Source organism: Panthera leo, chromosome B1 (genome assembly GCF_018350215.1).
Source record: "Panthera leo isolate Ple1 chromosome B1, P.leo_Ple1_pat1.1, whole genome shotgun sequence".
NCBI classification, from domain to species: domain Eukaryota; kingdom Metazoa; phylum Chordata; class Mammalia; order Carnivora; family Felidae; genus Panthera; species Panthera leo.
This window is the reverse complement of record NC_056682.1, coordinates 138,094,739-138,121,590: the sequence shown is the minus strand read 5'-3', so window position 1 is coordinate 138,121,590 and position 26,852 is coordinate 138,094,739. Positions and strand designations below refer to the sequence as shown.

General features: G+C 39.3%; 1 protein-coding gene across 6 annotated transcripts in view; it reads right to left on the bottom strand.

The window, feature by feature from the left end:
- Positions 1 to 26,852, bottom strand: part of RASGEF1B (RasGEF domain family member 1B) — a 642,397-nt gene that overhangs the window by 351,438 nt on the left and 264,107 nt on the right. For all 6 annotated transcript variants that reach the window (XM_042936076.1, XM_042936078.1, XM_042936079.1 and 3 more), the window contains one exon: positions 15,553 to 15,606. In XM_042936076.1, the coding sequence (XP_042792010.1) occupies positions 15,553 to 15,606 (54 nt within the window). The remainder of the gene's footprint in view (positions 1 to 15,552; positions 15,607 to 26,852) is intronic.

Sequence of the window (26,852 nt, the reverse complement as noted above, 5' to 3'; positions counted from 1 at the left end):
AAAGACTCTGAATAGCCAAAGCAATCCTGAAAGAGAAGAACAAGTTGGAGGTATCACAATCCCAGATTTCAAGATATACTACAAAGGTATAGTAATCAAGACAGTATAGTACAGGTACAGAACTAGACACATAAATCATTAGAACAGATTAGAGAACCCAGAAATAAATCCATGATTAAATGGTCAATTAATCTTCAATAAAGGAGGCAAAACCACTCAATGGGAAAAAGACAGTCTCTTCAACAAACAGTGCTGGGAAACTTAACGGCTACATGCAAAACAATTAAACCGGACCACTTTCTTACAACATACACAAAAATAAATTCAAAATGGACTAAGGACCTAAATATGACACCTGAAACCATAAAAATCCTAAAAGAGAACATAGGCAGTAATTTCTCTGACATCAGCCACAGCAACATTCTCTATATATGTCTCCTGAGGCAAGGGAAACAAAAGCAAAAATAAACTATTGGCTTCCTCAAAATAAAAAGCTTCTATAAACCAAAGGAAACGATCAACAAAACTTCTCCCTATGGAATGGGGGAAGATATTTGCAAATGACATATTCAATAAAGGATTAGTATCCAAAATATACAAAGAACTGATACAACTCAACACCCCAAAAAACACAAATAATCCAATTCAAATGAGCAGAAGACATGAACAGACATCTCTCCAAACTAGACATAGAGATAGCAAACAGACTAGGTTTTCTAGGCTCTAGAAAACCCTAAAGGCTATACCTTTTCATCAGACACATGAAAAGATGCTCAACTTCACTCATCATCAGGGAAATGCAAATCAAAGCCACAATGAGATACCACTTCATACCTGTCAGTATGGCTAAAATCAAAAACACACACACAAAAAAAATGTTGATGAGGATATAGAAAAAATGGAACCTTCCTACACTGCTGGTGGGAATGCAAACTGGTGCAGCCACTGTAAAAAACAATATGGATGTTCCTCAAAAATTAAAAATAGAACTACCCTATGATCCAGGAATCACACTACTGGGTGTTTAGCAAAAAAAAACAAAAACACTAATTGGAAAAGATATATGCATCCCTGTTTATTTCAGCATTATTATGATAGCCAAATTATGGAAGCAGCCCAAGTGTCTATCAATAGATGAATGGATAAAGATGTATGTTGGGGGGGGGGGCATGGAATATTACTCAGCTATAAAAAAAATGAAATCTTGCCATTTGCAACAACATGAATGGGATCTAGAGGATATAATGTCAAGTGACATGAGTCAGAGAAAGACAAATACCATATGATTTCACTCATATGCAGAATTTAAAAAAATAAACAAAGAAAAAAGAGACAAACCAAAAAACAGACTTTTTTTTTTTTTTTAGAGGGAAAGAGTGTGCAAGCACTGGAGAGAGAAAGAGAGAGAGGGAGAATCCCAAGCAGTCTCCATGCTCAGTGCAGAGTCCAAGGCGGGGTTCGATCCCATGATCCTGGAATCATGACCAGAGCTCAATTCAAGAGTTGGACACTTAACAAACTGAGCCACCCAGGAACCCCTAGACTCTTAACTTTAGAAGACAAACTTATGGTTACTAGAGGGGAGGTGGATAGGGGGATGATGGATAAATAGGTGAAGGGGATTAAGAGTACACTCATCATGAAGAGCACTAATGTATAAAATTGCTGAATCACTATATTGCACACCTGAAACTAATATAACATTGTATGTTAACCATACTGGAATTGGAAGGAAAGAAGGAGGGAAGGAAGGAAGGGAGGGAGGAGACTGACTTAAAAAGAATATAAAATCTTTTTTTAAAAAACTTTACAAATGTCAATAAAATGACATTAAGTTAAAGCTAAACTGGCAGGTTTTCCTGACTAGGTTATGACCTTACCGGGTACTCTCTGATTCCACTAGAAATAGCTTGCCTGCATACAAAAGCCAACTTTTATTTATTTATTTATTTATTTATTTATTTATTTATTTATTATTTGTTTGTTTTGAGTATACTAAACACACAAAGTTACATTAGTTTCAGGTGTACAACATAGTGATTTAACTTTTAAAATGCTGAGGTAGCAAGCTTGGTTCTAAGGATGTTGAATGGGTGGCTCGATAAATGATCTAGCTTCCTTTGTTTATGAATGGAGGTCAAGATAAGAATCTACAGACACTCTGACTCTCTCAATCCTTTAAATCCAGACAGTGCTGAAATGCACATTACAGAGATAGAGAGCATTAGAAACATAAACACAGATTTCCTCTAGCAATGACTGGTGTCTGAAGGAACAAAAAGACCAACATTTTGGTTAATTAACCTTCATGCGTTTCTAGAACTAGGACTCTTGGGAGCAAAGACTTTGAGCTACTCCCAGCTTGAAGAAGTAGATTATCAGAGCATCCTAGCTGTCCAGGTTGGGATTCTAAGATTCCCTGTTTATTATGAAACTGAGCTGGCGACCATCTGAGCACATACGTTAATGGACTGAGACACAGGAGCTGTGCTTGGATAAAAGAAAAGAGAAGGCAGAAAATTCAGTACAAGGGTGTTCAGGAGAAAGGAAAGATATGGATGAGGAGCATAATGGAGAGGATGCTGTGGCATATACCTTTCCTCCTAGATTCAGGAATGGGTCCTGAGCCTCAGTGGGGAAGGTGGTAAGACCCTAAATTGAAGACACTGTGTTCATGCAAGACTTTGTGGAACTCTGAGAACAGCAGTACTGAGGGCCCAAGCTGTTCGCAGAGCTGGAGGGGAGAGGCGTTCTCCAGTTTTATCACTGAGGAATAGCAGCCCCCTGCCAGGGGCTGAAGCAGAGCTACACAGCAGTGGTGCCTGCCTGCCCACCTGGCTGACAGGTAAGCAGTGTTTTCATGGAAAGCTAGCAGCCAAAGCAATGACCAACTTCCATCGTCTAACCAGTTAGCAGACTTCCACAAGGAAGGCTGAGAAATCCATGTGAAAAACTATTAGGAACTTCCAAAAACACATGATGAACATAAAAGGAAGGAAGCAAAAATAATATAAAAACAGGGAAGGGGAAAAACGTAAGAGACTCTTAGATACAGAGAACAAACTGAGAGTTGCTGGAGGGGCTGTGGGTGGGGGAATGGGCTAAATGGGTAAGGGGCATTAAGGAAGACACAATTTGACAATAAATTTCATATTAATAAATTAATTTAATTTAATTTAATTTAATTTAATTTAAAAAAATAAAATAAAGGAAGACACTTGTTGGGATGAGCACTGGGTATTATACATAGGGGATGAATCACTGAAATCTACTCCTGAAATCATTATTGCACTATATGCCAACTAACTTGGATGTAAATTAAAAATTAATTAATTAAAAAAAAGAATGAAGTTGTCTACGTCAGCAGGTGGGTGCTAGAAGTGGGCAAGGTATAGTATTCAGTGTTGATGTCTGTGCTCACAGCTTGGTGAGGGCATATTCTGTAATGCCACCTTCATTTGTGGCCAAAGAGGGTAACAGTAAAAAAAAAAAAAAAAAAAAAAAAAAAACCCTCTCAGAGGCAGAGCCAGGGGCCTCCGTCTCCCCTAGAGACAGAAGCGAAGGCTACCCAAAGTAACGCACAGATGTCCAGCTTACACACCCAGCAGCTGCCGTGAGTCTGCTTCCCCTTTCTGGTGATAGGAAGTAATGTGCTTATCTCACTTGTGTCTTACCACTGTCTGTTGCCTGTGGAGGGAGGGAGATAATTTTCCATGGAGGGGGTAGATAGATCTGTCTCTAGATCAAGAGAAGCCAGTTCCAGAAATGAAGTAGACTCTGATGAGATTTGAGTTTGATGTCATCACCAAGCGGTAACTCCTTGAGGTAGGTAACTTTATTATCCCCACCCAGATCCATTCATCCTGAAATGCTCTCTGTGCAGGTGAGGTATTTCTCCTTCTAGTCAAGGTTAATTTCTATACTTGTGCTCTGGCTCCCATGGCCAGCATCCTTTCCTCTCCATCTCCAAAACATTCCTGTGCCAATTGATTCACCTTTTCTCAATGTCTTCAAACTCTCAGACCCTCTCTCCTGGCTCATTAGCTTTGTCTCCTTTTGTGTCTGTTGTTTAGTTTCACCCCCAAAAAGTAGTGTTCCCCAAACATCTTTCACCTGGTTTCTCACCTTGTTCTTTTCAGTCTGGCTAAGGCCATTTAGTCTCCAGACTTTGATCACCATATCCTTAGTTGGTCATTCCCACATTCTTAAGTAATACTGTACTTTGCTAACTTAGGCACTCCATAACACAATATCTTAATTTTACATTTATGTTTTTATATTTTCTCATTTGAAAACAAAGGAGGGGGAGGAGAAGGAGGAGAGGAGGAAGAGGAGAAGGAGAGGAGAAGGAGGAAGTGAAGGAGGAGGAGGAAGGGAAGGAGGAGAGGAGGAAGAGGAGGAGGAAGAGGAGGAGGAAGTGGAGGAGGAAGAGGAGAAAGAGGAAGAGAAGAAGAAAAAGGGGGAGGAGGAGGAAGAAGAAGAAAGAAGAAGAAGAAGAAGAAAAGGAAGAAGAAGAAATAATAAATAATAATGGTGGCACAGAGAGGCTTAGTAACTTGCTGAGCATCACAGAGCTAATGAATGCTGGAGGCAGCATTTTATTCAGACAGTTTGGCTCCAGAGTCATTTAGTACTTATATACAACTACAGATTATATCACTTGATGCTATAAATATTCTACATATTACATGGCCTATGTTTACCGACAAATGAAATAATTCCACTTGATGAGTAAAAGTACATTACCACATTCTTTTAGAGCCCTACAAGATTTTTGGAAAACTTTAGAGAGCTACGAGGAGCACTGAGGAAATGGTCACACAGAGTAATTTCCCCTGTCATGATTAATACTGAAACCAAAGGAAGAAAGCCAGATGCCCTGGTTGGAGCAGGACCGGAAGCTGCACCGTCAGTGGTCCTCATTGCAATCATGTGATTTGCACCTCAGCATATCTCTGCAAGGAAGGGTAAGCATAGCTCTGTCCTCCAGCCTATCTCTGTCCTTTAGAAGTAAACTGAAGACAGTCTTCCAGAGGGCATCCCTATAGCAACCCTGAGCAGAAGGTGCTGCATGGAGGCACAACAAGGGCACACAAAACATTTGCAAAGCTGCAGGATGCTTCCTCTGAGACACCTGGCAGCATTGCTTTTGACACCTGAGTCTCAAAGTCCCTTAAGAGGTAACAGGGGGATGGTTCTCAAAATGCCAGATTACCTTGATGACTCTAGACCAGCCGCAAGACCTCTTCCTGCTTGAATAACCTTAGGATTTCCAGCTTTCCATAATGCAAGATCACAAGCTCGGATTCACCAGAGTGCAACCTTTCATTAGACACCTTCTGCTTACTCCAGATGCCGGCCTTTGTGGCTCTCCAAACAGAAACTGAAAACAACACTTTCCTTTTTGTCATCCACCTCTAGGACTTCAGGAGAGGAAAAGACTTGCCAGAAACCTCTCTATAAAGAAAATCAAGTGGAAACAGATCCCTCATCAGGAGTCTTTCCCATGGAGACAGGTGGACACTTGAGGCAGTCTTCTGGGGGAGCGGCGAGTCCCTGGAAGCAGCCTTCTGCAGTTCTCTTCACAGGCAACCAAGTTCAGGTGCTTTTGCGGCAAGCTGCCAGCTCAAGGCTCTAATTAATTAAACTGCTCTTCTTGCCAGGGATATTGGCCATTTGACATCTCAGTTGGAGACTGAAGCTCACGAAGGTTCTGCTTTGGAAGAGCAGCTCTGCTGTTATCACATTTGATCTCCCCGGTGGGAAAACCCAAGTGCCCAGAGTTGCAATAATCATGTTAAGTGCCAGTTTCCTTTGCCAAAAAACAGTACACTCTTTTCTTTATCCTTCCCTTGGGGAAAACTCCCACTGAGTCATTTACCGGGTTCTCTGCTTATCTTGCAATTCCATACCAGCAGCATCATTTTTTTTCAACACATGTAGGCAGTCCACAAGCCCACACAGTCTGTGGTTTTAAAGATCATTAAATTTAGGCTCAACCCCAGAAGCAGGACAGAGCACATGATCTCCTATAACAATATTTAAAATGCTAGCAACAGTGGAGTTATCCCACTAATTCCAATGGGGCAGGCAAGTCTTTGAGAAGGCCACCCTCCAGCCTCTGACTCAAAACATAAATAGTCCTGGCCACCAAGCAGAGAGAACCCAGAAGGGCATTTAGATGTTGTCCTGGTAAGAGAAGAACAGGAGGGGGAGACTGACCAAATTAGTGGCTCTCCCAGGGAAAGTTATCACAACCTCTTCTCTGCTATCAAAGTATTTTGTTTATACAGTCATTATGGAACTTACCCTGTTGTGATTTATCCAAGTATAGTATTGCCCACCCCCCTAAACTATGAGTTCATTCATGACAGGGACTCATTTGTCTTTTTTTTTAATTTTTTAACATTTATTTATTATTGAGAAAGAGAGAGACAGAGCATGAGCATGGGAGGGGCAGAGAGAGGGGGAGACACAGAATCCAAAGCAGGCTCCAGGCTCTGAGCTGTCAGCACAGAGCCCGATGTGGGGCTCGAACTCACAAACCACAAGATCATGACCTGAACCAAAATCGGATGCTTGATCAACTGAGCTACCCAGACGCTCTCATTTGTCTTTTATCCTCCAAATAATCATGAAAGACTTTCAATATGTACTAATTAATAAATTGGGGAATTTATTAGGTGAATCCAAACTACCCTCTCAATCAGGGCCTAAAGAAGATTTGAATAAACTTGATGTGTCCATGGGGAGTAGGATGGGGAGATGGACACAGCTTATAACCTATACCTTGTTACCTGATATATTAGGTCAAGGGAAGAAAAAAGGAAGTAAGGAGGGAGGGAGTAGAGAAAGCTAAATAGAGAAATGAAGAAGATGAAAAAGAAGAATAAATAAAAAAGAAAAAGAAATTTGTAAAAGTTATTGAGATGCATAGGCTAGAAATTATGGTTGCAAAAATGCCTGGTGTATGTTATACCTACAAAAAGGAGACAAATATAGGCTAATGGGCAAAAGGAACTCATATCTCAACATTTAGAAAAGGCAATGGATATATATTTATTTGAGGGACAGGGATATTTTATATTTTATTCTGTACCTCCAAGCAAGTGATAAGGTATTTTTACCTACCTGTGAATATTCTAGGTGCTGGCATAAGAGGACATACAAAGAGTGGGTTCTCCCCATTCCTTCCTTTTCCGCCTTGAGCCCTCTGTTGGAAGCTTTTGGTGGAATGATACTATGCCAAGTTTACGAATTTACAAACATTATTAAATGTCTACTACGGACTCAAAGTTGTGAAAGATGCTAGAGATACAGAAAAATGTACTCACTGTACTATTAGAAAGGCTTTATGTTTCATTTATTAAGAAATGCTTTGCTCCTACAGAGTTGAAACCCATAATAATATTGAACTTGAGTGCATTCTCATTATTAAGAATTAGAATTACTAAGAATTAGAGACCCATACAAGGGTATTTCTCCAGTGCAACTAGTTTACATTTTGCAAATGTGCATTTTAGCTCAAGTCTATTGATGTATTTTCTTTGATGCTGCTACTCTTTTAGAGCAAAAAGACAAAGGGACTCAAAATACCAAGGCTCAAATTATTCTCTGCAAGCACAGGGGTGGAATAATGAACATCTCATACTGAGACACTGTTCTAAGAATTTTACATGGATCTACCTATTCAATCCTTACAACAGTTCTATAGGTTTATACCATGATTTGTCTCATTTTATACATGAGACAAGTGAGGTACAGAGAGGCTGAGTAACTGTGGGCAAAGTTATAGAGCTGATGGATGATAGAGCTGGGACTCCAGTTACAGAAATTGGTCTCCAGATCCTGTGTTCTTAACCCCTGCACCATGTTGCATCTCGGGAGAGTGGGATTGGAAAAATGAAACAATAAAAACCAGAATCAGATAATAAGAGATGAAAGAAGAGTGCATGGAATCCAGAATCACCTATCATATCTTAAATATTGCATATGAATGCTAAGAACTCTTTCTTTGCTAGGAGAGTAAGGCTGGGGAGAGGCAAGGAGGCAAGAAAGGAGGAAGGGGTAAAGTGCTTCCCTCTGTTCAAGGAGATACACCTGTCCTTTCCATAAATTAGTGGCCTGTGTTGGCACATTGAAAAAGGGATAGAACTTTACAAATATACATATATCATCCCTTACCCAACAGAGAGCACTACATCAAGTCAGCAAAAACAGACTCTTCCAAAAATGAACCTTCCTAGCTTCCCAAAAAAATCTATTTAAAAAGTAAACAGGGGTGCCTGGGTGGCTCACTTAGTTAAGTGTCCAACTTTAATTCAGGTCGTGATCTCACGGTTCATGGATTCATACCCTGTGTCAGGCTCTGTGCTGACAGCTCAGAGCCTGGAGCCTGCTTCGGAGTCTGTGTCTCCCTCTCTGGCCCGCCCTCTCTTTCTGCCCACCCCCCCAAACTCGCACTCTGTCTGTCTCTCTCTCTCTCTCAAAACTAAACATTAAAAAAAAAAATTTTTTTAAGTAAACAGCATTTAAATTTATTTGAAATGATACCCTTCATTGTGACTGCTCCAGAACATGGGATTCTGTCTTTCAGGGGGTGGAGAGGGGAGGACAGAGGAATTTCCTTGATGCTGACAGGGTTGATTTGGTCTTATGCCCTTTCTCAGGGGCATGGGGAAAAGCCACCATGACCTACCAGCCCAGAAATTCTGCCAAAAAGCTGAGACTTTGGTAGCCAGCTTTGTAGAAGTCAATGAACACTGTCTAGATATTAAGTCTTAGTCTTTGAAAGAGGAAGCCAGATACAGTATAGTTTCACAAGGCTGAGGAACCAACTGTGAGTAAATATCTTAACTACTGATATTACTATCTTGGGCAGTGTTTACCCAGAGACCGATTCATCAACACTGATGAAAAACTCGAATTTTCCAACATACATTCTATATTCTTAATTATCTCTTCCTGAAGTAAAATTACCTTGCCTCTGTGAGGGAAGCATCACTTATGTCTATTAAAAATAAAAATATCACACAGTGGGCTAAGAGACAATATGGGTACATGCTCTGCACATTCACATATCATTAGTAATAGTGGATGGGCCCAAGTCAAAGCCAAGGGCGCATAGTTAGCACAGTCAACACAACCACATATAATCCCACAAATTGCTGCCACCAACAGATAGGTTTCCTTCAGGTTCCCACATATTCTAAAAACAATATTTTCTATATGATAGGGATACATTTCCTAAATATACTATTTTTTAAAAGTTGTCATTGATATGGGTTAAGATATCAGAAGTCCAGGGAGAGAGAACAGAGGGACATACAGAGAGAGAAATGGAGCTTTACCCTACCCATGGTACAACAAACTATCAAAATGGTAGCTGAATTTTTAAAATAAACTCTCTAACCAGAGGAACCTATTGTACGAATACAGACAAGGATTGTGGCTGGGATTCTAGGTTACCATATATAGATAAACATTACAACAGGATAAAGCAGGTCATTGTGACACCAAACCGGAAAACCCCTATTTTTCATTTCCAAGTAATTTGTGAATGGAAATCTCTAATATTTTAACTCATCCCTGGGATTCATTTTACCCCTTCCTCGCCCCATCCATCACCCTCACCCGTCCATCACCCCTAACCTATCTGTGACCTGTATACCAGGGGTGGGAGTCAGGGTCAGAGCAAAAAGCCTCCGAGAAGGGGTGAAGATAATATGTTTTTCCCATTATTTCAAATTAAAGTATTGGAAGTTCAATAGTCCAGTGACAGAATGTCCCTATACAAAAATAGCTGAGTTGACATATCTGGGTCCAAATATCTTGCACTGAGAGACTTAAAAGTATCAAGACACAAAGATATAAATATCAATGAACATAAAACAAGTAGCAGGAGACATGGAACATGCTTGAGGATCATTCTCTGCTGCTTGTTCCACAGTACACATCCCCCCATGTGTCTACTTTAGTTAAATAGTGTGGGGTAGAGAGGTTATAGAAGAAAGAAATCAGAAGATATAAATTATGCCTATCTTATAAGAGTCTACTTTGATTTAATACATTCCCTAGAGTTATGTCTCTTCATATCTTGGCATATTCATTTTTCCTCTATAACATGTTTAACAATAACAGCCTTGCAACAGGAGGAACTCAATAAATAATCATGAATGAATGAATGGATTCATATATATTCCCTAAATGTTTTTAGGTTTTCCAAATTAAAGAGTGGTAGTGGTTAGGAAATAGGGTATTTGCTATCTTTCACGAAACACTTGAATCACATCCTGCTGCCCAGCTATCCATTAATACCTTATTTTAGTACAGAAATTGCCTTCAAAAATAAACTCTGAGTGTAAATATTCTTTTCTCAACTCCTAGGAAAAGGGGGAAAAAACTTTTGTGTTGTTTTTAACAAACTAAATAGTCCCAGAATATTACACTAATGGACAATCATGTATCCAGCAAATCCATTCACTCAATAAAACTTTATTAGCTCTTACTACCAGCAGGGTATTATTCATCCTAACAGAATCAGTCATTGTTCCTCCCCTCTAAGAGAAGATAGTTCAGAGGAAAGCTGAACCCATAGATAAGTATTTAGAATCCAATGGCAGAAGGAAGTAGCAAAACACTAAAGCAATGGTCCTGGCATCAAACTGCCTGGATTCACATCCTGGCTCCAACACCCACTACTGGAATATTCCCACACAAGGTCTTCAATGTCATTAGGCTTCAATTTCTTTATCTGTAAACGGTAGTAATAATTTTACCTACCTCAGAGGACTGTTATAAAAATCAAATGATAGAATCCATGTAAAGCACTTCTCACAGGGCTGAGAATATGGTAAACATTTGACAAGCTTTGTGGTTGTTGTTAGGTGTTATACTTTGGTGTAAGTACAAAATGTTATGAACTCAGGAGGTAAAACCACTCATCTTTCCTGGAGAAACCAAGAAAGTCTTTGAAAAGGAAATGATACTGTGAGGGGTCTCTCCGTAGAAGACTAAGTTTTTAAGCAAACAAGAAAGGGAAGACAGCATTCAAGAAGAGGAAACAATCTGTACATAGACACAAGGTTATCAAAAAGTTTTGTATTCAGAAGCAGTCTGCTCAAGGCCTCTAGATCCCAGCACCTAGTAGAATACCAGGAGATGGGGCTGAAGATAATGGGAATAACTTGTCAAGTTATACAGAAGAGTATGGGGTCTATTTTGAATAAAATTTGAAGCACTTAGATTTTTTTTTTAAATGTCCCATATTGAGGTTTATTTATTTTTGAGACAGAGAGAGACAGAGCATGAATGGGGGAGGGTCAGAGAGAGGGAGACAGAGAATCTGAAACAGGCTCCAGGCTCTGAGCTGTCAGCACAGAGCCCGACGCGGGGCTCAAACTCACGGACCGCGAGATCATGACCCGAGCCGAAGTCGGCCGCCCAACCGACTGAGCCACCCAGGTGCCCCTAGCACTTAGATGTTTTTAAATGAGGTTTGACATGAATAATTGTGTTTGTTGTTTGTTTTCTAGAAAGTAACTCTGGCAGTGTTTTGGAAAATTGAATGAAGAAGAGAAGACTTGGTGTAAGAAAAGAGCAAAGAAGGAGTTATTACAACCTTCCAAAGGAGGAATAAGAAGGAAAGGACAGAGATGATAGATTCTAGGGGCATCTAAAAATGGAATTTACAGAATTTGATAACTAGTTGGATGTGGAAAATAAAGGAACAGGAGAAATCAAGGATGACACTGAGGTTTCTAGCTTGGAACAGTAAAGCCATTAACTGGAGTGGTGACTAGAAGAGAGAAAAGTTCAGCATGAGAGAGAATATGTGTAAAAAATTTGTTTACATTAAAACATGGTCTATGGGGCACCATGGTGAAAAAGACCTCTAGTTAATCAACAACACAGATCTAGGGTTCAGAAGAGCTTTCATTACTTGAGACACAGATTTGGGAGTAATTTTATTAAAACAGACCCCAACTGAATAGGCAAGACAGCCAGAGATTGCTGATCATGTGCATGGTACTATGTAAAATATGGTAGAGGAATATCTGTAGGTTAAATAAATACTGTTGAAGCAGTATAGTTGTGTAGACTCAAAGTTGGTTGATAATAATACCACATTCTCACCAAAAAATTCAACAAAAAAGTAGATGAATTGACCAGAGTTGTCTAATGACATGGCCCCATTCTGTCTCCCTGCTTTCATAACTCCTAACCATATGAGTTCTATCCTTTCTTCCTTCCCTGCTACTTTACAGCAAGAGGCATCCCTTCATGTATCTAAGGTTAATGCTGTGCTTTAGCATCTCTTTACCTTTCTATTGTCTTCTTCCTAGCACTTAACCATGCTTGCTCAAATCTATCCCATCTGAAGAGACGCTTCCTCAACCCAGTAACTCCCCACTAACTACTCACCTCTTTCCTTCCTTTTCCAACACTTTCCTTTAAAGAAGACCATTCTACCATTTCTATCTCCTTCCTAAACTCACTGTAACCTGGCTTCTACACCCATCACTTGGATCTCACTAAAACCAACAATGACCTAGGATATCGATAAACCTAGGGGATGTTTTTCAGTCCTTATTTTACTTAACCTCCCAGCAACAGTTTTTATACTAGTGACTACCTCATTTTTAACGACTTTCTATTTTTATTGATTTGATTTCTGCGACATCACATTCTTCTGATTTCTTCCAGCTTCTCTGGCCCTATCTTCTCACTTTACTTCACAGGAAATAGTCCTCTCCCAGCCCTTATATACCAATGCTCCTGGATTCTTATAAACATTCTTCAATTCTTCTTCACACATTCCCTAGGCAATCTTGTCCTTTCCTCCTCTCTCAATTGTTCTATATATGCATATTCCTCCCATATTCACATCTCTTAGAATGTTTTCCTGAATTATAAACCAACATACCCAAATGCCTGCTGGTCATCTTTGCTTGGAGATCTTACAAACACTACAAACCTGACATATACCAATCTGAACTCATCAACTTCCTCCCGGGCCCTGTTACCTGAATCAGTATATCAATAAATCAATAAATCCAAGATTTAATAAATCAATAAATCCAAACTCTGGGTTTACAAGGCCCTCCATTATCAGGCTTTTATTTATTTATTTTTATGTTTATTTTTTTTGGGGGGGGGGTCTTATACTTTGGGTATCTGCAAGAAGTCCACTTCTTCAGGAAAGTTTTCCCTGACTCCTAGATTAGGTTAGGTTCTCTTGGTATAAGATCTTGTAACCTCCCAAATGAAAAAGAGAATCATATCATCCATCACAATTTTACTTGTCCAACAACTATGCATATATTCTATGAGGGAAAAGATCATACGTAACTTGTTCACCATGATATTCCAGTTCAAAACATATAGCAGGTTCTCAGTGAACACTTGGTAACTGACTGGCTGGATGAATGAAAGCACAGTCACAGAGACTATGCTACTTTGTGCATGACACAGAACTGAGAGAGGTAGTAAATAAGTTGGATAACAGAACTGGGTTTTAAAATTATCTGGATTGATCAAAATTATAAAAATGAATAAAATAAACATAATGGCCTATATTCATACTCAAAGACTCATCTATATAAATTTATAAGAGAGTCATGTTTTAATGTAGCTCATGTGAAAATATCTTAAGAGCATGAGCAAGGACTTCACCCTTCAAAAGGCCCACAGAGGGATATGACTGATAAATAGAAACTGATGCCATCTTACGCTGTGTTACTAGATCATTAGTGCTACACTAAAGAAAGCCTGTAGATTGCCCTTGCATCATAGCCCATGTCTGATGATGTACCTGGTATACACCAAGTATGTAAACAAAGCTGCTGAATGAAGAGTGAAAAGTCTCAAAGTGCTTTTGCCAAACTGACCACAACTGAAGAACAATACATAATTTTTGACATTGGTAACAAAGAGTATGCAAAACAAAAAAGGATTACCTGGTCTAGAAATAATAATAATAATAATAATAATAATAATAATAATAATCATACCTAATAGAGCATTGATTATGTGTTGAACACTGTTCTAAATACTTTATGTATATTACTCATCTATCATGTGAAGTAGATATAATTATTATCCCTATTCTACAGATGATAAAAGTGAGGCACAGATAGCTTGTGTAACTAACCCATGGTCACATAAATGGTAAGTAGCAGAGCCAAGTTTTGAAACCAGATAGATCCCAGCAGTCTATGATTTTGGAAATCAATTATAACAATATTCTACTAGAAATAAAGAAGGAAAATCATTAACCCATAGGTGAGCTGAAGAGAAGATTCAGAAGAAAGCATATTAACTGCCTTCATACTTTAAAACTTAGAAATCAAAAGGAGACAGATAATGGTTCAGTAAAATGAAGAATCCTCTAATAGTTTGATTTGTCTCACAAGTGAACAGTCAGAGTCATTGGGTTCCCTGTCAATAGAGTATCAAGGTAGAGGCTAAGTCCATCTTTATATGATACCAATGGCAGTCCCACTCTGGGAGAAAGGGGAGACTAGAGAAGCCCCGAAGTCCCTTCATCCTCTAGGATCCATAATGTTAAGAATATGACACAGACCTTACTCTCAGACAGCCAGACCAAGACGAACACAGCAGAACTCAATCAAGATGGAGATTTAATAGGCAATAAATAACTATCAAGATAATGAAATGGATGGCATTCAGAATAGTGGATCCTCACATCAGCTTTAAAGATGAAGATCCCAGCTACCTATTTCCATATCAAGTAAATTCATAAGCAAAACCAGCACAGCAAAACAACGTCATGATATAAAACCCTAAGAAATGCCAAGTTACTAATATATGAGGCACAGGTCAACTCTTTATGCACCTGGTTTTCCATATCAATAGATAGTGTCAAAGAATTTATTTGAGTTGTTCAGACTGTGAAATCGCTTCTTTCCCCTCAAGAAGGAGAAGATCTAGTTAAACCTGAGATTAAAGAGGCGGATAAAAGTGCCCCCTGGACTGCGAAGGCCAGGAATTAGACACGCTGCTACTGCAATAGCAGGCAGTCTCCAGACATGATCCATTACAGGAACGTCTTCCATCAGATGCTAGCGAGGCTAATCCTTTTGCAAAGCATGACAGCTTCTCAAACTTGACTGTGGTGAATCCAAACCAGATTTTTATGCTATATGATCAGCTTTCAAAATGCAAAATCATTTTTATACTGTGTTGAGTTTATGTTTATTACATTTAAATTTGGAAACAAAGATATAGATGCCTGCAATGCAGCTTGTCCTGGACTCCCTTGATGCTCATCTTGCAGAATGAAATGTCAGATAATAGCAATATAGAAATATATGCAACCAGAGCTGCTTTATAACAAAATGCTGTCAAATGATAACAGAGTTTTCCACATCCTTAAAGAGAACCATTCAAATTGCCATCTCTGAAGAAAGGGAGCTACAACATGTCACCAGGACATTCTCATTGATCCCATAGCTTTTCCATTGAATGTCATCAACTCTGAAGCCTTTTAGTACTCTGACAGCAGGTTAGAAATCTTGGAGGCCAACTTACCTTTTTGCAGTCAGATAAGGACTTTTCACTGGCCAATGTGCTGAAAATGGAGGTCTACAAAACAGGAAAGCGGGTGACACATTAGAATCATCAAAGTGTAATGATATTGACCCTGCCCTGTTCATTTGCAATCCATAGTGGGCACCACTTCTTATGACCCCATTGATTTCTCTGGATTTTAAAAACTGCCTGCCCTTCACTGTTCCCACTGCCACCTTACCCAAGTTGGAACATCGATTATGGGCCAACAACAATAGGGTGAGATAAGACTCTTATATACCTTTATTTCACAAACAAGGTAGCTGCAGCACAATTTGGTTAATTGTCAAAAATCACATACCTTGGAAAAAGGTGAGGAATCAAAGCCAAGAAGTCTGACTCTAGAACCCACCTTGGTACTCTATCTTAAAGATGTGCAAAATGTCAAATGCCCAATCTTTCAGATGAAACCTATTATGAGCCTGAGTGATGAAGTGGAGCTTCTCCCCATTGAAGAGATTTGTGAATCTGAATAGCAGTACCAGGTCTTGCCATCACATCTCTACTTTCTTTAGCACATTTGTTCTCCCCGTGATTTACTTTCTAGCTATATGTTTTTATTTTCCTGGCCTCATGAGCCACTAAAAAAGCACTTTAGCATGCAAGGCCAATTGGGATTTATATGCAAGCTTGCTCCTTTTGGACTGTTTTGTGAAGAGTTAAAAGATTTTGTGGTCAACCACATAAATGGTACAGAAATATTTTTCAGTAAACCTTTCTACTTTTTCTTTAATTACAAAACATATATTCATAATGAGTCCATCTCCTTTCAAACCTAGTCTCTTGAGGTACTCAATAATAAAAATTATGAACACAAAATCCTTACACACTTTCCCCATTTATCCAAATACATATTACATTATATGTAATTACATGAATTACATATTAATTATCTGTATGTTACATACACACGTACAGAAATTTCTTTCTTTCTTGAGATATCATCCTACTTAAGAACACAGTATCAGTAGGGCACCTGCGTGGCTCAGTCAGTTGAATGGCTGACTCTTGATTTCAGCTCAGGTCATGATCCCAGGGTCATGGGATTAAGCCCCATTTGGGCTCCATGCTGAGTATGAAGCCTGCTTAAGATTCTCTCTCTCCCTCTGCCCCTCTCCCACTCACACTCTCTCCCCCTCTATAAATAAATGAATGAATGAATGGATATAGTATCAGCACCTTTCCAGGTCAGTTCATATAGATTGGCTCATTCTTCTCAATAGCCTCATCATATTCCATAATAGAGATATGCCATATTTATGTATACTTTCCTTTCTGGATGGATATTTGGTAATTTCCAGGTTTTGGACCTTTTGTTGTTGCTTTTTGCTTATTTTTGTTTGCTGTTACAAACTATGTTACAGTAAACATTCATATAGATATAATATGAATGTATATACATATGTATACACACATATACATATTTATGCCGACAATTTTATCTTGGTTGGAGAGTCAAAGAAAAAAGAAATGTAAAACAAATAAAGACTTTGGTATGGCTTACAGATCTAATATACATAAACTTTCTCACATTCTTTCCTTGCATAACATAAAAATATCTCCCACCTCACCTATGATTTTGCTTTGTTTTGGGACAAGCCCTAAAGATAATTAAGATCTGAGCCAGCATATATTCTAGCCCAAAATAATATGCAGCATTAAAAGATCAAAAACACAGATGTGGATACATATACAAAAAAGCATCTTTAATGAAAAAAATAAGTTCAAGGTTTAGATTGGTATGATCTTGATACATGGTTTGCTGGCAGTTTTTGTGTTTTTGCTTTGTTTGGGAGGGAAGGTATAAAAGTTATCTAGAAAGTTTGAGTTAAAAGTGGAAAAAGAAAAGAAGGGAAGAATGTTAGTGGTAAAAGAAAAGAAGAAAAGCAAATTTCAAAAAAGAAGGGCAAGATGAAAAGTTTATAAAAACAGACACAACAGAATTATCAAGAAAATGAAAAAAAAATAATGGCTCCCCTAAAAGAAACAGCCATCTTTGCTCAAAGAGAATAAGATCATGTGACTCATTCTTCTTACCATAATTAAACCCACTGACCTAATTACAACCCTGACAAATAGCAGCCCATGTTGACAGGACTGGATATACTATGGAAGTTCCATGCCATCTTGTCCTTTGCTGCTGAAAGGTGTATTTTAGTTTCTTTTGTTTCAGTATTCTTTTTTGGATGGAAAGATTCTTGCTTGTCATTCAAAGATTGAGCCAGTAAAGAGACAGAGAGAAAAGCCAAAGAAACAGCTCTCAACATGCTACACTGAACCACCCCACCTGTAATCTTCCCATCAAATGTTTTCCTAATGATCCTCCTTCATCTTTATGTACTTGTATACATAAGCACCACGTTATGAAAGAGGGCCCAATATTTACTCTCAAATGCCTGGTCCAGGAAGGTAAAGACCCAACAAGACTTGGTCATTGCTATAGCCCAATCACTAGCCCAGTGCCTGGCACAAAAAAAGGTATCCAATAATATGCACTGAATGGATGCAAAAAAAACAAAAAACAAAAAACTGCAGTCCCTATCCCAAAACACTATTTTGGAAGCACAGTGCTGGAAAAGCAGCCTCACATATAAAAACATTACAAAGTGAAGCCAAGGGAGAAAGGAGAAAAAGAGATAAAAGACTCCCAAATAGTAGTAAAATACATTTTCTATTTTGTATATTTCTATCGTCTATTATCCACTTGGCTTGGCTATTGATTTTTCTATGAACATTTTGGGCTGGATAATTCTTTGTTGTGAAGGTGGGGGCATGCTGTGCTAGGCAGCATCCCTGGCCTCTACCCACCAGATTTCAGCAGCACATCCCCTCAACCTCAGTCGTGACAACCAAAACATGTATCCAGACATTTCCAGGTGTCCCCTGGGGGAGGGGGGTAAGAAACTCACCCCCAGTTGAGAAGCAGTGGTCTAAACTCAAAGGGAGCTAGTCATTGAAATGACCCTGATTCCCTGGCTGGGGTAACTTATTTTTTTCCAGGAAACAGTCTAATGGTCAAAATCTGGAGAACCCAAATTCTAGCTTCCATGTGGAGGCAACTTGAGACACTCTAATTGCATTTTTAAGTAAGTTTAAGATATACCAGTGGGGAAAATTAATTAAAGAACATGTCTAAGAACTCAGACATTAGTATGCTAGCCCCAGGGGAAATGATCTTTGAAATTAAACAATGCCATTCAACCTTCGAGAATAGACTCAGGTGACCTGGGAAACATGTTTGGAGGAGAAATGAGAGTCAGAGATGGGTGAAATTGGCTTCACTAAAAAAAAAAAAAAAAAAAAAATACAAATAGCTCTACATTTATAGAAATGCTACATTTATAGAAAGGAACCACTTGAACTAAAGGACAAATGTACAGTGAAATCTCAGTACCTGGAATGAGTGTGGAAGAGGTAGGGCATGGGTCAATGAGAGTCTGTATCCTTAATTTGGCCATTTTCTAAGGGGATTTTACTTACACGCTCGGTTGGTCTCATTTTGTTCCCCTCGAAAGACTTGAACTGGCATTCCAGTTTCCTAATTACAGCTATTGTAAATGACTTTGGGTGGGCTTTCTAAACCTTCCAATAACATGTTCACTTTAATTACTGGAAATGAAAGGCTCAAAACATGGTGACTTACCCACACTGTGACCTTCTTGACTATTGCATCAATATTTTTGTACTAAAGAGGAAACCCCTAATGAGTCTCCTCCACCAAAGTGTGCATGATGCTGCGTTTGTCACAGGAGCACAAGCACAATGGTACACAATGACTTTTTAGAGCACTGGCTTCTAACCCTGTTGGCAAGGTGACCAGCATGGGGTGAACAGTATTATACATAGAAGTTGTAGCAATTCGCCAAATGAATCTAGAAAGATGAGGCCCTACTTGTTATCCATTTATATACTGATACCTGAAATCTCACTTATTAGAGCTCTGTTTTTCCAATCAGGCTTTGAATCATCATAGACAAACTCTCAAGGGATGCTAGGGTGTAAGTGTCAATGCAAAGGGGCAAATTAAAAATTTCATGTATTATAATTGTTGGTCTGTTATACCTTAGAGGGAATGAGTTCACCAGATTCTTTCCTATGAGCAGATTTTTGATGATAGGTTTTTTTTAATTTTCCTATAAATTTCAAAAGCAGATTTTGATAGGAGAGAAATGAAGACTTACATAATGAGGACACTGGACACTCACGGCGTTGGGAAAAGATATAAAAAACATAGGTCACATCAGGCTCTCTAAAAAGCAGGCTGTGAGATGGAGATTAGCACACAGGAGGTTTACTTAAGAGGATGCTCTCGGGAACTCCACTTGTGGAAGGAAAGGGAAGGGTGCGGGGCCAAGCAGAGGAGGGAGTCAGGCCCCGGTACAAACTCAACGAAGGTCTCAGCCCACCAAACGGGGAGCCCTGAACTGGGGTAGACTGGTCCCCATCTTGGGAGGAGCTAAGAGCTGCCCTGGAAAGGAGGCATGACCCTGGACAAGATGACTATTTTTAGCCAAGGGCAATTTCCTGAGAGGGCCGACAGCTGACAGTAGTCAGCCAGCTGCTCCCCTAGCAACCGGGACATCTGTGCAGAGCCCTGTGGTGTCCACTATAATATACTTTACTTTGATACACTTTGCCAAGGGCAGATACTGGTTGTGACTGACTTACTCTAGTTGAACATGATCCCTTATTAGGACTTAGAAGTTTGCTGGCCTTTTATGATAGAATCACTAGACAGATAAACCAATGGGCCATTGCTCAGGAATCTAGGCATTTATTCTAGTGTCCCTCCTTAAAAGACCTCCTTGTGAGCTTAAGATGGATGGCTGACCATAAGGTCTTGAATTCTTCATTTTGAAATGAGGAAACCCATATTCATGTCCTTTTAGGTCATGGGAACCCTGGCTAATTTAAAGAAAATGGGCCTGATTTCATTAGGCACATCATTTAGAAATCGATGAATATACTGCCTACTTCTTCCCTCCATCCTCTGAGGAAAGAACATTTGACTGAATAACATGGTCAGTTCTTGATTACCTAACAGAGGTAGAGAGAGTTTTACAGGTGATCCACAAAAGCATAACACAACATTTTATAAAATGGTCAATTTAGAAGACTGAGGTGGCTAAACACATCTTCCTTAAATTAACATTAACAACCATTTATAGAAATATTCCAAATGGGCAGAAAGGCAAAAGCAATGCAGAAGGAAGAGTGACTTGTGATGAAAAACTGGCCCTCGTAAGGCCTTGGTCCAAGAACCCAAACGGAGAATCAGCAATTGATGGCTCATCCAGTCCAGCCTACAAAAACACACGGGAAGGGCAGCTGTTCACCCCATTCTCACTGATGGGAGTCTCCAGTTTGCAAAATGAGCACTGAAAAGAGACTCCATATGTTCTACACTCTTTTTTAAGAGAGAGTTTACCTCTGAGAGTTATTACAACGTTGTCTCAGTCCCACTAAAGTAGGTTTAGAAAAAACAAACAGATACACTGTAACTCTACCGAGCTGATTTCTGCCACGTAATGTCTGTAACTAAGATTTATATTTTAAAAACAGCAAACATATGATGCTTACTTGATTAAACTGGCACAAAGCCAGGTGCAAGAGAATGGCTTAAGCATTGGATTATAAAAGTTAAGGAATTCAGAAACCGAATCTCTGAGATAGATGGTAATGTTACAAAATTTTATTCCAAGTGCCAGTTGTTCCTGTATGTGTGTATGTGTGTTTCCCACTCAGCCAGGCACTACAAAACAGGCCAGCTAGTTTTGATAAATGGTCAAAAACAGTTGAAAGCTAAGCACCATTTAAAGGAATGACGCCTGCGTAAAGCATCTCCATTTGAAACCTGCCATTTGTACCACACAGGCACACTGGATGACTTCTTACTCAGTGATAGATGTCAGGACTAGACCTACTCATATTGCTAACAAGTTGGAAGTCATTTACACGTGAATTGATGGGTCCCCAAAGTACACACTACTTGGATGCTTTCTTAGACATTACAGTCGGCCAATTTTAGGATTTCTAGACAAAGCATAAATTTCCATTTGGCCTTCATGCTTTAGTAAACTAGTATTGATACATGTACACTGAAAATAGTGGCATGCCCCCAGGCAAAGTGTGGCATTCATATTTTTAAGTGCATAATTATAAAACACGACCAGCTGAAGGAAAAAAATTATACCCCTGAATAAATGATAAAATTACAGTGTTTTCTTGTAGTCCATGAATACTGAAAATTTCAATTAACCAAGTGAAAAGCCATTGAATGTGCCAGCAGGATTTATATCCCAGACTAATGACCATCATCTGCATCCTATTTAGCTAATGAAGGTTTGGAACACTTGTGGATAATTAAGGGAAAGCTGATGGGAGGAAATTCGAACCATGGAAAGATCAAATCTATTTATGTCTGCATTTAAAACTAAACATATCTAATAGTTCACTCAATCAAGGCATAATGTCTGTTCATTTGGGATAAGATAGATGCTCTTAAGTTAAATAGGCAGGTTAGCTCCCAAAACACGAAATTCATTCCTCATTCATTCATTCAATACTTATTAAACACCTTCCATGTACCTCTGCCCTTGTGGATCAACACAATAGCACCGTGATTTCCCTAATGTTTTCCCCACCACCTTCCCCTCCTCCAGCTTAATTAAGTTTATAGCTCTGTTTTTCACTTCACCCAAGTAACTACCGACCACCTGTCATGACCGCCACGATATAGCTGCAATCCAGGGACATGATGGGAAAATACAGGGTGTACAATAGGGCACTTGGCTTTTTCTGAGACCTGGCAGAGCATCTCAGGGGTAGGGCCCAGACTCATTAATAGGTGAGTGTTCATGTGAGGAAGACTAAAGACTGTTTGAGGGACGACAACACTTGATATTCAGAGGTAGCCAAAACAGGAATCAAGCTCAGTGCAGCTTTATTGAATCTCACTGAATAGTTTACAGCCCTCTCATTCAACTGTTACTATGCCACCTTAAATCCCTCACTGGGTCCCCGTCATAATCTGACAAGTTTGTGTTTAACAAAGGTAATGCTTCCAGAACCTCCAATCCTAGGATCTCTGTCAATGCTGAAAATGGGACACCCAGTAGGCATATTGCAGGAAGTCAACTAATGGTGGTAACTCAATCTTAGGTGCACACATTTGTATTTTTCAGATCCCTCCCATGTCTGAGAGGAAAGCCATATTAAGAAAAAAATCAGCAAATTCAGAACCTACACATACCCAATTGGGCATAACTTATCTAAGTCCGTGGGTCTCAAGTGTTAGTGGCATGAGAATCACCCAGAGGTCTTGTTAAACAGGTTGCACCTCCCAGAGGTTCTGATGTGGAAGGTATGGGAAAGGGCCCAAGAATTTGCATTTCTAACACATTCTCAGGTTAGATTGATGCTCCTGGTCTGGGAACCATTCCTTGAGAATCAGTGGTCTCAGCTATACCCACAGCAAGTTAGCAACAATGATAACTATGCCTTTTTTGACTTCACAAAAAGGAAAAAGTGTCTTTGAATTTCCATAAGTATAATTTTAATTAGTGGCAATACCAATGCCTTCTGACATTTACATAAAAATTCCAATCTCTAAAGCACCTTGACACACATCGTTTCACTTCAACTTCCAAACAACACTATAAAGTAGTGTTATTAATCTCATTGTAAGACACCAAGAAACAGAAAGGTTAAGTGACTTGCCCGGGTGTTCTTAACTAGTAAGTAGTCAAATCGAGATTCAGGTCACTGACCTTCAGAAGTATTTCTAGGGTAGAACTGTGCTATGAGAATCGTACTCTGTAACCATCAGAGTACAATAAGAAATTCATTTAAAAACTAACAAAGTGAGGTTGCTCCAGTCTGACAATACCAATATCAAAGGTTCTTTACTGATAAACACTAATTTCTTCTTACTCAGCATCATTTATAAAAGCTAATGAGCCTTTGCATTCATAGTGAATTATATACGAGATTTTTTTAAGCTCCCTTAAAAGGGCTAGGTGGAACATAAACTGAGAAATGTATATATAAAGTCCAAAAATAAAGTTAAGGTTGACAGCAACTGTGAACTCTAGGAACTCTAGGAACTCTAGGAACTCTAGGAAGAGAATACCGCTGGGAGAAGAGGTATTACATTTTTAGTACCAGCTCCCCCCCTTCCTGCAGGGAGCGGACCTTCGATATTTCCACCAGGTTAGTATCTTTGAGGTAGATAACCAGTAGGAAGCTCTGAATATACAGCAAGCAGAAGGAATTCCATGGCTTACAAATAACATAGAGGTAAAATGATAGCACCCGAGGCTGTTGTCCACAAATAGCCCCCACTAGAATCACCATGAAGAGGCCACACTCCCTTGGCTGCACCCTCATACCCCTGACCCTGGCCAGGAAGATCCTGTGAGACCAACAAGATGGTATGCTTTGGGGCAAAGGGAGGAGAAGCTGTCAGAACACATTTCATGCACTTCATGACAGTATTTGAACATAGCCAATTAGTGCCAGGAGGAGAGAGCAGAACAACAAAGAGCCTCAATGAAGACACAACAAAATACAACATATTGGGGCAAATGACACCCACTGAGTGATGTCGAGCTTCATTTCTCAAGGCTGCAGACCAAATCTCTCTAAAGCCATCAACTTAATATAACAAGGCCAAATGACCCTACTCAGGGTCATTCCATTGTTCTTCCCGGAGAAGAATATCCTAATCGGACCTGATACCTGCTGAAAGGAAGAAAGATAGAAGGAACTGAAGCAAATGAGAGGAGCAGAATATTTCAGTACATTTTGATTTTAAAAGAACAGTAAGGGAAGTCTACATTAAAATTCTATGTCTATTAGCATCTATAATTTTTGAGTCAGTAAGCTGTGATACTTTAAATACTTTAAATCAATTATTTAAATTTAAATACTTTAAATCAATTATTTTGAAATATTATTACTCAATATTGGGGAATTTAGATGCTTAAGATCCCTCCAAATCTTGACTGTAATATCTACTGTCCCTTATACAAACCCCTTGATAGAAGTTGACCCACACTGCTTATCAGAGGCCAACACTTCATCAAGTTTGTACCCTATGCTTTAGCATAGTGATGGGTGTAAGGATGAGGACACAGTAGGGACATCATAAACGTTTGCTGAATGTATAGTGACTGAGGTAAGGGAGGCAAGAGGGAGGAAAAGGAAGAAGCAGGGAAGGAGGAACAAAGGGATTGAGGTAGGGAAAGAAGAAGACTAATGCTAATGTGGGGACAATCCATTATAGTGAAAAAAGTGTTATCAGTTGAATTGTGTCCCCCAAAAAGAGATGCTAATGTCCTAACCCCTGGGATCTATGAATATGAATTTATTTGGAAATAGGGTCTTTACAGATGATCCAGTTAAGATAAAGCCATTAGGGTGAGTCCTAATCCAATATGACTGCTATCCTTATAGAAAGGGGAAAATTTGGACACAGACACACACAGAAGGATGATGAAGTGAAGACAGCCATGTGATGATGGAGGCAGAGACTGGATGGATGCAGATGCAAACAAAGGCACACCAAGGATTCGTGGCCACCACCGGAAGGCAGGGAGAGGCAAGGAAGGATTCTACCCAGTCTCAGAGAGATCATGGTCCTGCTGCCACCTTGATTTTGAATTTCTAGCCTCCAGAACTGTGAGACAATGAAATTCTGTTGTTTTAAGCCACCCAGTTTATGCTTTTTATGGTAACCCTAGCAATCTAATACCATAATATGTACCGGGATCTCTATTCACTAATCATCTATCACCATGGTTGACAAGCCTTTCCTATAGAAGGACAGATAGTAAATATTTTAGACTTTGTGAGCCATAAGGTCTCTGTCACAACTCGGCATGAAAAAGTCATAGACAATATATAAATCAATAAGTGTGGCTGTATTCCAACACAACTTTATTTTACAGACACTGAAATTTGAATTACGTGTAATTTTCATATGTCACAAAATATTATTCTTCTTTTACTTTTTTTCCCAACTATTTAAAAACGTGAAAACCACTTTTAGCTTGCAGGCTGTACAAAAACAGGCAGTGGGCCAGATTCATCCCCTAAGCTATAGTTTGTCTGCCTCTGGGTATGGACCTAGGAATCAAAAACACCTGACTTTAGTCCTGATTCCACTAATTACTATTTTCATAACTGTGATTAAATCATGGGCTCCCATCTTCAAGAGAACATAATAGACTTTTTCCTACCCACATAGAAGGTTATTATGCAGATGAAATGAAAAACATATACTTTAAAATACTTTGTACACATAACGGCATTGATACGTGGATAGATTTATTCTGTCTTACTCTTCAGAAATAAATATTAACACTAAGCTCAGGGTGATGATCAACTGACTGAGTCATGGGACAAGGGCAGGGTGGAAACAGACATAAGCCCCTTCAATCACCCACATCTTCAGATGTATCAGGGAAGTGGACAAGGAGACACATACCACACACAAAGCTATGAGCAAATGGACTTTCTGAGGTAAACAGCAAGTCCAAGGCAAATGTTCAACATCTCTGGTCATATTTGGCCCTGGGTTACTGCTAAATCAAGAATTTCTTCTTCTAGGGAATGTTCTGGACTAGAACGTTCTGACGCTAGGAGGCTGTGCTGTAACTCAGTTCCCTAGATCATCATTCTAAACATTCATCATCCACTAAAGCTGCTCTAGCCATCTTGAGCCCATTTCTATAGTGCCAACAGCTGACAAGCCATAAATATTACCCTGCATGCAGAATCGTCTTCACACTCACCACCATAAGGAATTGGAACATTGCCACTGTGCTCTGCAGGGACTGGACTTGAGCTGACAGCTCCAGATTTCCAGATCTGCCACTAGGTAAAGCCAAAGAGAGCACCAAGGAACAAAGAAATTCACAGAAGGAAATACCATTTTGCTCACGCTGCATAGGTCTGTGGACTTCCCTGGAACTGTTATGCCCTTGAGGAGCTGGGAGTATATCCTTCCAAATTACTAGCATAATTCACCATGGTCATGAATCTTTAGAAAGTCGGGATCTTTACTCCAAATTAATTATTCCAATTATCCTTCATCTCTAAGACTGCATTTCCTTAATGTAGAGAGAAGTGTTGTCACTAAACTTATTCTCATTTTCTGCCTACTCATACTCATGTTTGAAGTAAACAGAAGAGAATCCACATCTTCAGCCAACTACTGGCTGCTACCAATATCTATACTCTCATCCTCCCTGTTGCAT